General features: G+C 43.7%; 1 protein-coding gene across 3 annotated transcripts in view; it reads right to left on the bottom strand.

The window, feature by feature from the left end:
- LOC138669949 (protein argonaute-3) overlaps positions 1-17216 on the bottom strand; it is a 116532-nt gene that overhangs the window by 49900 nt on the left and 49416 nt on the right. For all 3 annotated transcript variants that reach the window (XM_069756847.1, XM_069756849.1, XM_069756846.1), the window contains exons 2-5: positions 7235-7406; positions 5635-5755; positions 3565-3773; positions 2796-2932 (exon numbers count right to left, since the gene is read on the bottom strand). In XM_069756847.1, coding sequence (XP_069612948.1) covers positions 2796-2932; positions 3565-3773; positions 5635-5755; positions 7235-7406 — 639 coding nt within the window. The remainder of the gene's footprint in view (positions 1-2795; positions 2933-3564; positions 3774-5634; positions 5756-7234; positions 7407-17216) is intronic.

Genomic DNA, 17216 nt, shown 5'->3' with positions numbered 1-17216 from the left:
ATGATGGTGTTTCGCTCTATTGTTTATGTGGGTATATTTGTATGATTGGTATTTTCCTTTATTCCTGTTCATATTACCTTGTTAGTCTGGTTGGTGTATTACGGTACTACTCTACTCCCCTCTTCCCTGGCTGGGGGAAAAGGTACAGACTGAGGGTGGGTTCAGGAACTAAGACAAGGTACATGGCTCCGGTGTCTTCACTATCAGAAGTAATCTGGGGAAGAGGGCGAGCTAGGGCACCCCTAGCGTTAGCGACAGGGAAGGAGCCCCGGGTCTTAGGACACCCGAAAACAGCATTGTGGCATGACATTTGTCAACCTTTAAAAGGGAACCTGTCATCTAGTTTTTACATATGAAAGTATTGGTGTGGATGTAAATGTGCTTGGCCACCAAATAAAGAAAGATATTTTTTTTTGCAGCGAGTCGAGGTGCCTGTTTCTAGTATAGAAATCAAATGCAAATCAGGCTGAAGTGCACCAAGGGTGTGTCTGTGCACTTTGACTGCGTCATCCAAATGTATTCACATGTGTCTTCTACAATAGATATTCCATGCCTAGCTCATCAGATCTCGACAAAAAAGGGATAATTTTTAACAGTCAACAAACACCTATACAACCACATCACTTCTTCCAGAGGTATAAATGTGCTGAAAGTTTCCCGTTAAGCTTAGGACTACACTTTGTAGTGCAACATGAAATGATGGGAAATTCAGCAGATTTAAATGATTAAAATGACATGTGGTCGCATTATGTTGCATGTTGTTACATGATCACATTGTCAATCCTTATATGTGACGTCACAGTGCATACAAACAAAGTCACAGTGTAACCCTAACTGAAATCCATAAGATATGCAATAATCAGGTCAGGGGGAAAAGAGGGATGTGACGGAAGACTCTGACTGACATCGTAGTAGGCGAGATCTGTATTAGTCTTGCAGAAAACTCAAGCAGCCTGCCAAGTGGACTAGGTCTCATCTGCTTTAAGGTACCGTCACACTAAGCGACGCTGCAGCGATACCGACAACGATCCGGATCGCTGCAGCGTCGCTGATTGGTCGCTGGAGAGCTGTCACACAGACAGCTCTCCAGCGACCAACGATCCCGAGGTCCCCGGTAACCAGGGTAAACATCAGGTTACTAAGCGCAGGGCCGCGCTTAGTAACCCGATGTTTACCCTGGTTACCATCGTTAAAGTAAAAAAAAACAACCACTACATACTTACCTACCGCTGTCTGTCCCCGGCGCTGTGCTTCTCTGCTCTGGCTGTGAGCGCCGGGCAGCCGGAAAGCAGAGCGGTGACGTCACCGCTCTGCTTTCCGGCCGCTGCGCTCACAGCCAGTGCAGAAGGAGTGCAGAGAAGCTGAGCGCCGGGGACAGACAGCGGTAGGTAAGTATGTAGTGGTTGTTTTTTTACTTTAAAGATGGTAACCAGGATAAACATCGGGTTACTAAGTGCGGCCCTGCGCTTAGTAACCCGATGTTTACCCTGGTTACCAGCGAAGACATCGCTGAATCGGCGTCACACACGCCGATTCAGCGATGTCAGCGGGAGATCCAGCGACGAAACAAAGTTCTGGACTTTCTTCCCCGACCAGCGATATCACAGCAGGGGCCTGATCGCTGCTGCCTGTCACACTGGACGATATCGCTAGCCAGGACGCTGCAACGTCACGGATCGCTAGCGATATCGTCTAGTGTGACGGTACCTTAAGCCAAACTCACACCAAAAAGAATCCCCAAAAAGTATAATATAAATTTAGATTATACTCTATTTGCATACATTTGTATTCACACAGCAGACACAGAGCAAGGGAGATACACACACATATGTACACATACTCGAAGACTGCTTTTCCTTCTCCTTTTTTTACAGCTGCTCCAAACTCTAGACTAAACTGCACCATGCACCCAATAAGAATGTATAAACTACAATGCTCCCTCCATGTTAGAGACACCCACACATGCAGAATACTGAATAAATATCCTCTTCCAATCTCCAGAAAAAAGGACTTTTGTGTCTCTACGGAAACCAAATGACGCGGACATACATAAGTGCCTTAAGAGAGTAATTAATGCCGTCCACTCATCGTCTACAACATTCTGTCCTTTGCTATGGGTGTAATGGGTAAAAGGAAACGCAATTACTGTTATTAAGTAGAGATAAGAAACAAAAGCAAGAAGGTCATCATGATCGGAGACAAAACTGAAAGCCCACAGAAAAGATGTTAACTACTTGGACAGCATTTCGCATCCACTGTCATCTACTGGCCAGATCTATGCATCAAGCCGGAATGGGAAACCATGATGGATCCGCCATGTTTTCTGTGGGTATCCCATCTTCTGTCACAGCCAACATTTCTATTACTGTATGTAGCTGGCATATTATTGGGGTCTTATCATACAAAGCTGGTCAAACTGGAGAGGTGGCATGTATAGCCTCGATTTTCTAGTTTTGCAATGGGGCCGCTAACGCTAAATACAGAAAACAAAAGAGGCCATTAGAAGAAACAGAAGCACAAATTATAAAAAGAACCACCAAGAAGCGATGATAAAATGTTACGAAGAAGAGATAGGACAAAGGGACAAGGATATCATAAATTTATGCTTGGTGAACCCATGAGATGCTCAAATCTACCTCACCACCACTGGAGTTGCTTCAGCCCCCTGATCTACTGTCTCCTCGCATTACCATGTAGATTGTAAGCCTGCGAGAGCATGGTCCTCTTCCCTTCGCGAAACCCAACTCGACCTTAAAAAAAGTAAAAGTCGCTCAACCCTAGTCACCGCTTCTTACCATCTATATTAAGCATCATTTTCCACATGGCAGGTCTGACAGACTGATGAAATCCAAACCAGACTTCTCTTCCCCCTCCCAGAGGGTGGTCATAGCCTTCTGGAGCAGAGAAGAAGGAACGTCCCACAGGGGTATACCTAAAGATAAAAAAAAAAAAAAAAAAAAAGGAATTAATTTTTCTATGAACAAACAAACGTTGGGCAGACATGAGACCATACTAAATATCTCTATAATTGCATATGACCATCAACCACTGTTCTGGCCATACTTTACTAACTGCCACAAATATGGCCGCCTTGGAAAATGATATAATAATGAAGTTTCTTCAAGACAACCAACCAAAAATGCATTTAAATTGGTCTATTACAGTTGTCTTCTCAAGGAAGATGGTCAATAGCCATAATGTGTCCTGGAGCTCAAAATGAGTCACTGAAAATCTGGTCTAGATAGGACAGTTGGCTTCTCCACCAGATGTTCACTTGAAGAGATATCACTGTATAATCATCACCATGTGAGGATGTAATCTAGAAGTTCTGCCAGCTATAGATTCGCATCCTGAACATGCTGCTAGCTGAATGGTTTCTTGTACAACTTTTCTATATTAAACAACCCCTTTATACCCATTTGCTTCTGATAACAGCTCAATGGAGAACTAACAAAATAAAAAACATGATTTAATTAAATCCCATGGCATTAAAAAACATAATGTAACACTTTGCACTTTGAAAGACGTTATTTTAGCTCATAGCCTTTCCAACTCTACACCTACTTCATGGATGGCAGATGCCGTAACACTACATCAACAGCATGGACAGGGTTGGTGCTTATTGGCTTGTCCAGTTCCAATGGCTCTGGAAGGGACCTTCCAGTAAGTACTTCATGTAAAAGGTGCCAGCTTATCCTAGAGACAAATTTTATGGAGACCTTGAAGGGACGATCTTTCCCTCCTTCTCCTGGTAATGTTACATCCAAGTCCACCTAAGAAAAAAAGAAATTTCAGCGTTTCAAATTATGTGAAGTTACTTAAAAGACCATTTACCTCACTGCACTCCACTATTGGGTCCTATTTAAAACGCTTTCCTTTTTATCCTATATAATAAAACAGCTTAAATTCCAAACCTGCACAAAAATCTTTTTGGAAAAAATGTTAATATGTTAAGATTGTCATCAACAAAAAATATTCACTGAACCATCTAACCAAAAACTAGCCACGGGAAAAAAGTTAAAAAAAAATTGATGAAAAAACAGCCAGATATGGTGTGCATTCTCAACCATTGATGGTTCAGTGCCTCATTAATCTTTCATATTTTTTTTTATATTCTGCATTTTAGGCACTTTTGCTACTGGACAAATCTATTTGTGGTTCTTGACACACTAGCTGAGCATGCACAACTCTGCCACCTATTCTTCTGTAATACTCCGGCTCTTCCTGTCCAGAGACACCACACGTGCAGTTCACAAGTCCTCACTGAACAGGATGAGCATCCTCGCAGAGGAGATCACCGAGCATCCTCGCAGAGGAGATCACCGAGCATCCTCGCAGAGGAGATCACCGAGCATCCTCGCAGAGGAGACCACCGAGCATCCTCGCAGAGGAGACCACCGAGCATCCTCGCAGAGGAGACCACCGAGCATCCTCGCAGAGGAGACCACCGAGCATCCTCGCAGAGGAGACCACCGAGCATCCTCGCAGAGGAGACCACCGAGCATCCTCGCAGAGGAGACCACCGAGCATCCTCGCAGAGGAGACCACCGAGCATCCTCGCAGAGGAGACCACCGAGCATCCTCGCAGAGGAGACCACCGAGCATCCTCGCAGAGGAGACCACCGAGCATCCTCGCAGAGGAGACCACCGAGCATCCTCGCAGAGGAGACCACCGAGCATCCTCGCAGAGGAGACCACCGAGCATCCTCGCAGAGGAGACCACCGAGCATCCTCGCAGAGGAGACCACCGAGCATCCTCGCAGAGGAGACCACCGAGCATCCTCGCAGAGGAGACCACCGAGCATCCTCGCAGAGGAGACCACCGAGCATCCTCGCAGAGGAGACCACCGAGCATCCTCGCAGAGGAGACCACCGAGCATCCTCGCAGAGAAGACCACCGAGCATCCTCGCAGAGAAGACCACCGAGCATCCTCGCAGAGAAGACCACCGAGCATCCTCGCAGAGAAGATCACTGAGCATCCTCGCAGAGAAGATCACTGGGTATCCACAGGGAGAAGATCACTGGGTATCCACAGAGAGAAGATCACTGGGTATCCACACAGAGATATCACTGGGCCTCTGCTCTGTACGCATACTCTGTATTCATTATGTCAGTCAGCTGTGTGACATCTGTTACAAGCAGAACCACAGAACCCACTAGCAAATTGTACATTTCTGGACATTTGGAGGAAAAAACAATGATTTTTGGACAACTGCATTAACTTAATTTAGCTTAATTATGTCAAGGACTTCTATGTGGTTTGTGCTATTAATGTGAAGAAGCGGTTTTATCAAAACAAACTGGATCTAAAACAACATGGAGGTCAGCGACAGGACGAACAGTGGACCAGCTAGATATTGTCATCACAAAATGCTAGCTAGAAAGGAAAACCCTTCAACGCCTTTTTAGACTTAGAGGTGGAGTTACAATGAATCACACTTTACTGAAACGATGAGTCAATGGGTGTTTAGACTTGTTTGACTTCTTCTAGGCTCCTCATTACATGATAACGAATGCAATAACAAGTATCACCTTATCGTGTGGCTTATGAAAATATTCAATGTGATTGAAACTTCTTAGTAAACACAAATCGCTGTCAGATTGTATGACAAAATGACGGAACAGGGACTCACCCCGGTAGATGCTACAGGCAGTGGGTTGGCAGTGTACAGGCTTCTTTTGCCATCGTACACTGGTCGACGGTCACCAAATATGGTGACTTTGAAATGCTGGACCATGGAATCAACAACCTCCCTAGTGACAAAGTAGAGAAAAAAAATCATGTAGTAAAGAAAAATGGAATCACAAAGCAGTGGCAGAACCTGGGCCAATTACTGGACACCTTGGCAGTGGTCACCATTTATATGCTTAACAGGATAATGTGTGCATCCATGTGCTCCCCATGGAACAGGAGCATGAATGTCACACAGAGATACATTAAGGCTATGTGCCCACGTTGCAGAAATGCTCCGGAAATGTCCGCAGCATTTCCGCAACTCCCTGCCGTGGGTAAAACGCATGCGGAATTTGCATGTGTTTTCCTGCAATACACAAGCGTTTTTAGCTTTGCAGAATGCTTGCTTTTTCCAAGCATCACTTGGAAAAGTGATTGACAGGTTGGTCACACTTGTGAAGCATAGTGTTAGACAAGTATGACCAACTATTTACTATTGATGCTGCCTATGCGGCATTAATAGTAAAAGATAGAATGTTCAAAATAATTTAAAAAATATGGTTATTCTCACCTTCCGACGGCCCCGGATCTCCTCAGTGGCGCTCCCGGTACGTTCCGTTCCCAGGGATGCTTTGCGCGAAGGACCTTTGTGACGTCACGGTCGCGTAACAGCGATGTCATCTCAGGTGATTCGTGCAATGCATCCCTGGGAACGGAAGCTGCCGCGTGCACTGCTGAGAGCCGGGAGGACTCTAGGGGCCATCAGAAGGTAAATATATGCATATTTTTTATTTTAATTTTTTTTTTTTTTTTTTTACAGTAATATGGTACCTAGGGCCTGGAGGAGAGTGTCCTCTCCTCCAGACCCTGGGTACCATCCGCACATGAAGCGCTCACTTTACGCATGTGACTATGCCCACCATTCGTAAAGTGAGCGTTTCAATGCCATCCTATGGAGTGCGGAATTGCCGCAATTCCGCAGAAATAATGAACATGCTGCGGATTTTACCGCTATGCGATTCCACAGCAACTGCGGAATCCAATAGGATTGCATGGGAATGCGTTTAAGCGTTTTAAGGGTTTCCACTGTGGCAAAAATGCAGCAGAAATGCATAAAAAACGCAATGTGGGCACACAGCCTAAATCAAGTTTTAAAACTTCAGAGAGCACATATCCACCTAAGGAATTAGTGGTACAGCTGTGTATGTGCTTTTCCGACACTAAAAATAATAAATAGTGTCTAGGGGAGTGACCAGCCTTCTACACTAGGCTTCCCATGACTGATCCATCAGATCTCTACACAAGAGGGAATATTTCTATTAGTTGACAAGCGACTACATGTCCATACCACTACTTCCATTAATTACCCGAGAAGACAAGTGTGCTAACTTTAAAAATTTATGTCCGAATACCCAAGGAACCCATTTTGATATGACTCCTTCCTAAGATGCTGTACAAAAACTGTATGTGCATGAAACTTATTTGCACGAATATTCACACACCCAGTCATTTCCATAGTATAAGGTCTGCCATTCTAAAAATTCTAACATTAAATTTACCTGTTAACTCTGCGGGGACATTTGTCCGGCTTAATGTCCACCTCATAGAGGTAAACGTCAATCTTTGGGATCTCCACTTGAAAGCAGTTGGCCAGCAGTTTGATGGGCTTCCCCATGGTGCCATAGCCAGGCCGTCTGGGCACCACAAAAAAGGGCTGTGCCCCCACGGGTCCTGCAACATAAAAGCAGAGATGTTCTAGAACAGATTTACAAATACCAGGGGATTTTAAGTTAATAGAGAGTTTGTCATTTAGGTCCATTATTAATTACCCAAAGTGGCTAAAGAAAGTTTATTTCAACTTAAAGTGTGTAACCCCAATTTCCCTGTTCTGAAGCCATAAGCAGATTGAACGCTGATGAACTTTCTCACAGGCTACATCTTATGACTTGGACATCCATTATATAAATTTATTTGGAAAATGTTTTTTTTTGTTGAATTTCTGGAGTGAAAAAACCCTTCATGATTCGAGACTGAATTGCAGAATATTTCTGCCACAATTCCACCAAAAACAACTGGTAAATCCAGAGAGATAAATCCACCCCAAATTGAGGGAATTTTCATGCAGATTTGTCTATTAAATCAGCAGCGAGAATAAAGTAAAAGAAAATGATAATTCTAATAACACTACAGAACCTGTATTTGGGGCAAAAGCTTCATACAGAGAGGACAGGAAAGGCAAGGATAGGGTTGTTGGTTTGTTTGTTTTTCCCAAAAGATGGAAAATTGATTTCATATGCTAGATACACAAAACATGATTTACATTCCAGCCACTCATTATTTGCTATTAAAAAATACAGTATCATCACAAATACGGTAATTCTTTACACTTATCACTTTATCCACTCCTTCCAAAGAACAATTACCGTACCTTTTTTTTCTAATGACGTAGCCATGATTGTTTTCTTATGGGACAAGTTTTACCGTACTTCATTTTGGGGGGTACATATTGTGCATTCAAAAATATGTTTTGTTTGTTTTTTATAATTTTTAAATCTTACTACTTTTCATAAAATACACTTTTGATAGTATCATTTTGAGGGAACATAAACCTTTTTGATCACTTTTTATCATATTTTGAAGGACGGATGAATAAACAAGAAATGGGGTGGGTGGATAAACAGATTTCTCTAGCTTTTAGAGATTAAGAGAGCTATAGCTTCTTTTTTCCCTATAAGCTGCTGTTTATTTCTACAATGCTTCTCTGAAGTCAGGCAATGATGGTGTGCCAGCATGCAGCCATGGCGAACCTAAACCCATTCAATCTCAGATACTGCAGCATAGTGTCAGCTTTAGTATAGAACAGATACCGATTTCTGACAGTACAGGTCATCTCCAGAGCCTGCAAAATCCCAACACTGTATGTACACTGCTCAAAAAAAACAAAGGGAACACTAAAATCCCACATCCTAGATATCACTGAATGACATATTCCAGTCGCAAATCTTTATTCATTACATAGTGGAATGTGTTGAAAATAAAACATAAAAATGATCAATGTAAATCAAATTGAATATCCAACTGATGTCTGGATTTGGAATGATACTCAAAATAAAAGTGGAAAATGAAATTACAGGCTGATCCAATTTTAGTGGAAATGCTTCAAGACAAGGAAATGATGCTCAGTAGAGTGTGTGGCCTCCATGTACCTGTATGATCTCCCTACAACGCCTGGGCATGATCCTGATGAGGCGGCGGATGGTCTCCTGAGGGATCTCCTCCCAGACCTGGACTAAAGCATCCGCCAGCTCCTGGACAGTCTGTGGTGCAATGTGACATTGGAGGACAGTGCAAGACATGATGTCCCAGATGTGTTCAATCGGATTCAGGTCTGGGGAACTGGCGGGCCAGTCCATAGCTTGAATGCCTTCATCTTGCAGGACCTGCTAACCCACTCAAGCCACATGGGGTCTGGCATTGTCCTACATTAGGAGGAACCCAGGGCCAACCACACCAGCACATGGTTTCACAGGGGGTCTGAGGATCATCTCGGTACCTAATGGCAGTGAGGCTACTTCTGGCGAGCACATGGAGGGCTGTGCGGCCCTCCAAAGAAATGCCAACCCACACCATTACTGACCCACTGCCAAACCGGTCATGTTGAAGGATGTTGCAGGCAGCAGTTCGCTCTCCACTGTGTCTCCAGACTCTGTCACATGTGCTCAGTGTGAACCTGCTTTCATCTGTGAAAAGCGCCAGTGGCGAATTTGCCAATCCTGGTGTTCTGTGGCAAATGCCAAGCGTCCTGCAGGGTGTTGGGCTGTGAGCACAACCCCCAATTGTGGACGTCGGGCACTCAGACCTTCCTCATGGAGTCAGTTTCTAACAGTTTGTGCAGGCACATGAACATTTGTGGCCTGCTGGAGGTCATTTTGCACGGCTCTGGCAATGCTCCTCCTGTTCCTTCTTGCACAAAGGCTGAGGTAGCGGTCCTTCTGCTGGGTTGTTTCCCTCCTACGGCCCCCTCCACACATCCTGGTGTACTGGCCTGTCTCCTGGTAGCACCTCCAGCCTCTGGACACTATACTGACAGACACAGCAAACCTTCTTGCCACAGCTCACATTGATGTACCATTCTGGATGAGCTGCACTACCTGAGCCAATTGTGTGGGTTGTAGAGTCAGTCTCATGCTACTACGTGTGAAAGCACAACCAACATTCAAAAGTGAGCAAAACATCAGCCAGAAAGCATTGGTACTGAGATGTGGTCTGTGGTCCCCACCTGCAGAACCACTCCTTTATTCAGTGTGTCTTGATAATTGCCAATAATTTCCATTTGTTGTCTATTCCATTTGCACAACAGCATGTGAAATTGATTGTCAAACAGTGTTGCCTCCTAAGCGGACAGTTTGATTTCACAGAAGTTTGAATTACTTGGAGTTATATTCTGTTTAAGCGTTCCCTTTATTTTTTTGAGCAGTGTATATTGTGAGTTGTGCAAACCCATTAGTAGCAACACAAATAGAGTATCATGTAAGTTTGGGCACCCCTGGTTAAAATTACTGTTATTGTGAACAGTTAAGCAAGTTGAAGATGAAATTAAGTTAAATATGACACATTTCCTTTGTATTTTAGGTAATAGATATATATATACATATATATATATATATATATATATATATATATATATATATATATATATATATATATATATATATATATATATATATATATATATATATATATATATATATATAATTGCCTAGAATACTACTTCCTGCAATTTGTGCCAACTTCCGTGGCTTTGTCCGGAGCTAATGTCCGGAGCTAATGTCCGGAGATAAGTGACGTCAACAGTGTCCAGTGTCTGATTGGTTGCTGCCTGCTGCGAGCGACCAATCAGAAACGTGCCGTACTGTGACACACTCCGCCCGCCATTTTGGTGTGATTTTTGAATTTTTACCTCACAGCAAGTTTCTACTGCGTGGAGGCGGGCCCAGTGACGTTGCTCTTCAAGCTCCTGCCGAATTTCGTCAAAAAAATGATAATACCATTTACCATTTTTTGTTCTTTCTTACTATTATTTATTAATTGTATTATTCTTACATTTGAATAAATAAAGTATATATGGATTCTAGACTCCCGATTCTTTAGAATCGGGCTGCCATCTAGTATATATATATTTATTTATTATGTAAGATAGCTGCGGTGATGTGAGCTCGGAAGCATGCTCCAGCATATATAGTGGTGAGAGTTATTTGGGTAATTCCAGGGCCGGGTTTTACGAGCAGTCATAAGAGATGGGTGGGAATGACTGCTCACATATCCCAACCCCTCAGGGGCTTAGTTTGTCAGATAAAATGGAGGCCCAGTTTCTCATTCAGGGTCTATGGCTGGAGGTGTGGAGACCTCCAGGGTGTGTTGCTAAAGGCACTGACCTGAGCCGGTGGACCCACAGTATTATATTGACTACTTTCCTGTTTCTTTTCACTTTGTGCCGGAAAAGGCTGTTCATTTGTTTTTCTATCCAGAGCAGTTTATATAGTTTTAATAAACTTGTTTGCACATTTCGGCTATATCGCTTCCTGTGCCTACCTCAACGCCAGCCGAGGAGTATATAAGCCGAGATTTTCAGCCCACTTTTTTGGGCTGAAAGTAACCCTCTCGGCTTATACTCGAGTCATACCCAGGGGTCGGCACGGGAGGGGGAGCGGAGCTGTGTAATTATACTCACCTGCTCCTGGCGCGGTCCCTGCACGTATTTTCCCCAGCGCCGGCAGCTTCATCCTGTAGTGAGCGGTCACATGGTACCACTCATTACAGTAATGAATATGGACCCCACTTCCATAGGGGTGGAGCCGCATATTCATTACTGTAATGAGCTGTACCATGTGACCACTCACTACAGGAAGCTGCCGGCGCCGGGGAACAGACGTGCAGGGACCGCGCTAGGAGCAGGTGAGTATAACTCAGTGCGCTATATTCACCTGCTCCCCGATCAACCGTCAGCGCCGCTGTGTGTTCCGCGTCCTCTGCGGTGACGCTCAGGTCAGAGGGCGCAATGACGCGATTAGTGCACGCCGCCCTCTGCCTGAACGTTAGTGCTGAGTGCAGAGGACGGAAAGACACAGCGGCGGTAAGCGGTGGAAAGGGGAGCAGGTGAATATAGCAAGTGCCGGGGGCCTGAGAGGTGAGTATGTGATTTTTTATTTTTTTTAATCGCAGCAACAGCATATGGGGCAAATATCTGTATGGAGCATCTTATGGGGCCATGTGCAGCATTATATGGGGCAAATATCTGTATGGAGCATCTTATGGGGCCATGTGCAGTATTATATGGGGCAAATATCTGTATGGGGCCATGTGCAGCATTATATGGGGCAAATCTCTAGGAAGCATCTTATGGGGCCATAATCCACATTTGTGGAGCATTATACGGGGCAAATGTGTCTATGGAGCATCTTATGGGGCCATAATCAGCATTTGTGCAGCATTATATGGGGCATATTTTGTATGGAGCATCTTATGGAGCCATCATGAAATGTATGGAGCATTATATGGGGCTCCTGATTCAATATGGATATTCAAAAAGACAACCTACTGATGTCTCAATTTTACTTTTATTGGTATCTACTTTTATTTTTGAAATTTACCAGTAGCTGCTGCATTTTCCACCCTAGGCTTATAATCGAGTCATTAAGTTTTCACAGTTTTTTGTGGCAAAATTAGGGGGGGGGTCGGATTATACTCGAGTATATATGAGATAGATAGATAGATAGATAGATAGATAGATAGATAGATAGATAGATAGTTAACTCACTTAGCTGCTTCACAAGGTGACCAGGTAGACACAGGAACTGTTCTGGTAATAATTCACCTGCTGGTATATTATAGACAGCATAACGCTTAGCAGGGTTCAGGAAAAAACCTGCAGAGACGGACATGTGGCATGTCTTTCAAGACTGCAGCATGCCAATTTATCTTGCAGAGACGCGAGTCTCCATAAGGTAAATGTCACCCATATAATGTATTGGACGCGGTGATTCCGCATGGTTCAATGAACACATGCGGAATCCCCTGCATTCAAAAGGCGGCAGTACTTTGGACGCAGCGGACATGTGCTGCGTCCAAAGCGCTGCCTTATACAGACCATGGGAACATACCCTTACAGTCGCGTGCCGGCGACATGCTCTTCCTCATTCTCAGTGTTCACTGGAAAACTACAGCTCCTGCTTCATTGAGAGAAGCACAAAGAAAAAATAGTTGTCACTTATGAAAATCGCATATGAGTGGAGTTGCCATGTGATAACTGCTGGAACTAACAAGCAGAGCTGAATCCTGACAGTGAGTATATTACCCACTGTTAGCATTGGTATGCTAAAGGGATTCATTTTAATCCTTAAGGTGGCTTGTCCAGGTGTATGATGAAAGTCTGCAGTCACTCTTCTGAACTCTCACAGTACGCGCTTTACACATTTAGGATTCTCCAGCGCCAGCGGCACGAGTGGACAATAATGTGACCGCAAGAATGCGATTTGAATAATTCTGGCAACATTCGAACTGGACATGTCCAACCTCGCTCAATTCGCTTGTATTAAGAGAGGCCACACAAATCTAGTCGGCACATGACTGCATGTATGTAAATTGCATATTTGCAGTTTCGTGACCTCTTGCTCTCACTGCCGGCACCAGAGATCCTTACAGCATGCAGTGCGGATGCTATGGGAATTCAGAAGACTGCAGTCACAAAGTGACTGCACACTTTCATCACAAACTTAGACACAACTCCTTTAATGATCCTAAGATAAATAAAAACAAAGTAACCCTTATCTTGTCAGAAGGCACAACACTTTATTAACATAGCTATGTATCACATAATCTTCAAAATGATGAAATGTTACATGTGTACAGGATCAGAACCAATAATCGCACAATAATACATCACCAGAAGTACAGAAAAATACATCACCAGAACCCACATCAGTACAAAAACATCACCAGAACCACCAAAAGTATAAAAATAAATCACTAGAACCCACAGCAGTATAGAAACACAGCATCACAACCCTCATCAGAAGAGAAACACATCTCTAGAACAAGTATCAGTACCGGAATACATCACTACAAGCACATGAATACATCACCTGAGCCACCATCAGAACATGAATACATCCACAAAGACCACCATCAGTACTTATTTATCAATTGTAAGGTAAGGTCAGAGCCATGTACTGTACATTTGTATTGCGTGAGCCTACAGCTCCCAGCAGACCAAGAATGTTAACAATGGTAAGAAGATACTGGGAGTTTTTAGTATCAGTCATGATCAGACTATACAGGAATCACAGTACTGATGAGAATTAGTATCACGGTTTTATCCTTCACTGTAGCCTAGGTGCACTGTGAATGACCACTCAGCCGCCCTATCGGATCTGGAGTGTGATGGACTGTTAGTATTATGAGTGACAGTCCAGTCATCCAATCTGATGCTGCGGCATGCAGGGCTGAAGCATTTTGATTAACAGCCCAGCTGCTCAATCTGTCCTAGCCTGCTGGCATTTTTTCCAGGTGCCTCCCGTCCATAACCCTTTCACGATCTCCGCCATATTAGCACTGCAGAGGTCGTATCTCCTGCTTTGATGTGGGCTCCGGCGGTGAGCCCGCATCAAAGCCGGGACATGTCAGCTGTTTTGAACACCTGACATTGTGCCTGCAATAGCGGCGGGTGAAATCGCGATTCACCCGCCGCTATTAACTAGTTAAATGCCGCTGTCAAATGCTGACAGCTGTATTTAACTACCGCTTCCGGCCATTGGGCCGGAAAGGAGCACATTGCCGACCCCCTCACATGATCGGGGGTCAGCGATGTGTCGGCATGACAACCTGAGGTCTCCTTGAAACCTCTATGGTTGCTGATGCCAGATTGCTATGAGCACCATCCTGTGGTCGACACTCATAGCAATGCAGTAAATCTACTACATAGGGGCGATCTGATGATCGCTCCCATGTAGCTGTGCCAATCGAGTTATGCCAGCTTCTAGCCTTCCATGGAGGCTATTGAAGCATGGCAAAAGTAAAAAAAAAAAGTTTTCAAAATTATGAAAAAAAATAAAAAAATAAAAAGTTTAAATTACCCCCCTTTCGCCCCATTCAAAATAAAACAATAAAGAAAAAAAAATCAAACCTACACATATTTGGCATCGCCGCGTTCAGAATCGCTAAACGGCGTAGCAATAAAAAAATTCAAAACGCCGGAATTACGTTTTTTTGGTCGCCATGACATAACATTAAAATGTAATAATGGCGATCAAAAGAATGTATCTGCACCAAAATGGTATCTTTAAAAACGTCAGCTCGGCACGCAAAAAATAAGCCCTCAACTGACCCCAGATCACAAAAAAAGTGGAGATGCTACGGGTATCGGAAAATTGCACTTTTTTTTTTTTTTTTTTTTACCATTTAGATAAAAAGGAACCTATACATGTTTGGTGTCTATGAACTCGTAATACCCTGGAGAATCACAATGGCAGGTCAGTTTTAGCATTTAGTTAACCTAGCAAAAAAGCCAAACAAAAAACAAGTGTGGGATTGCACTTTTTGAAATTTCATCACACTTGGAATTTTTTCCCCGGTTTCTAGTACACGACATGCTAAAACCAATGATGTCGTTCAAAAGTACAACTTGTCTCACAAAAAACAAGCCCTCACATGGCCATATTGATGGAAAAATAAAAAAGTTATGGCTCTGGGAAAGAGGGGAGCGAAAAACAAAAATGCTAACCCAAAAAAGGGCAAGGTCTTGAAGGGGTTAATTACCGTATTTTTTTCGATTATAAGATGCACTCTCCCCCCCCCCTCTCCCAAATTTGGGGGGAAAATGGGGGTGTATCTTATAATGCGGATATACCTTACAGATGCCGTTGCTGTGTGCCGCAGGCTGGGATGAGGGGGTGTCCAGTGGTCCTGCGGGTGTCTCCGTTGCTGCTGCGGGGGGGCTCTGCCGACGTTTTGTGAAAGGCCAGAGCCCCCGCAGTTGCATGGTTTCCTGTGCGGTGTACTCCGGGAAAATAGCCACGTTGCACTGTGTCTGATTCCCTTATCTTGTTGCTGGACCTAGCATTTTTCGGGACTATTTGTGTGCTATACCTTCTGCTTTTGACACGCTCTAACCTCAGGTACCTGACCCCAGTCTGACTATCCGTTATTCTTATCCTCTTTTCTTGATGTACCCTCCTGGCATTTGACCCCGGACTATTTCTTGACTACACCTTTGTCTTGCCCCAGAGTACTACGAGCCCTCCGGGTATCTGACCTCCGACCTCCTGACTACCCTGTCTCACTCCTTGTCCATGAGTAGTTACGGTACTCAGCGTAAAACATTAACATCCAGGTACCTTGTAGATGACGTCATCTCTGATTGGAGTGGTTGTCTTTCTGATTGTCATCTTGTCCAGTTGCCAGGATGACTTTTCACAGCCACAGTTGGTCTCTGCACACTTCCATCTTCTCTGGTCATCTGTACATTCTGACACGATGCCCTTAAAAAGAGCAAATGCCAAAGAAAAAAAAAGGAAAAACAAACTAAAATGAGCATATACCCTATAGCAAGTAAATTAGTAAATAGTAATAGTACATGAAAATAACATAGGGTACTTACTTAATGCTATTTTCTACCCATCTCGACTGTCCTGATGGGTACACTTTATTGTGAGGAGATGGTTATGCTTTTTTTGTACATCTAAACAGCATTAACCAAGTACCCTATATTATAATACTATTACTATTTACTTGCTGTAAGGTATATGATCATTTTGGGTTTTTTTTGTTTCTTTTCTTGGGATTTGTCTGTGAAATGTCAACAGTGTGAATGTGCTTTTACAATTTGCATGTATACTAGCTTATAGTCCGGCTAACTTATTTGTTTTTACCTTAAAAATTGCAGTGAGATTATAATGATTTTGAATATAAATATCTGCCCTTCGCTGAGCCTCTGAACAAATAATTGCCCATCACTTTTCCTGCACAAAATATGACCCAAACACTGTCCCTCTCATGGTACATGACCCCTCCTTTCCATACTGGGTCCCCTCTTCACACTGTGCTCCCCCTTATACTGCTTACTCTCTACTGTGCCCTCATCACACTCCCTCTTCTTGGCATACTGTCCCCTACGCTACCCACTCACTATACTACTATAGTACACCATCCACACTACTCAGTCTCTTGTCTGTTCCACTTCACACTTATCACCCCATACTGTCTCTTCACACATTTCCCCTCCCTCATACGATCTCCTCTCATATCCTTCTTTACTAACAATACTGTCTACTCCCATATTTACTATTTACCCCCTCGCTATTCATATTGTCTCTTCACACATTACCCCTGCATCACATACTATGTCTGCCCGATCACATCCCTCTCGCTCGCCATACTGTGTCTGCATACATTTCCCCCTCTAGTTTCCTCATTCATGCTCCCCTCACTTCTCATACTGCCCATCCCCTCTCACGCTCCATACTGCCTGCCCCATCCCCCTCCCTT

The sequence above is a fragment of the Ranitomeya imitator genome, chromosome 3 (assembly GCF_032444005.1).
Source record: "Ranitomeya imitator isolate aRanImi1 chromosome 3, aRanImi1.pri, whole genome shotgun sequence".
NCBI lineage: Eukaryota > Metazoa > Chordata > Amphibia > Anura > Dendrobatidae > Ranitomeya > Ranitomeya imitator.
Note: the sequence above shows the minus strand (reverse complement) of the source record. Positions and strands in the feature narration are given on the sequence as shown.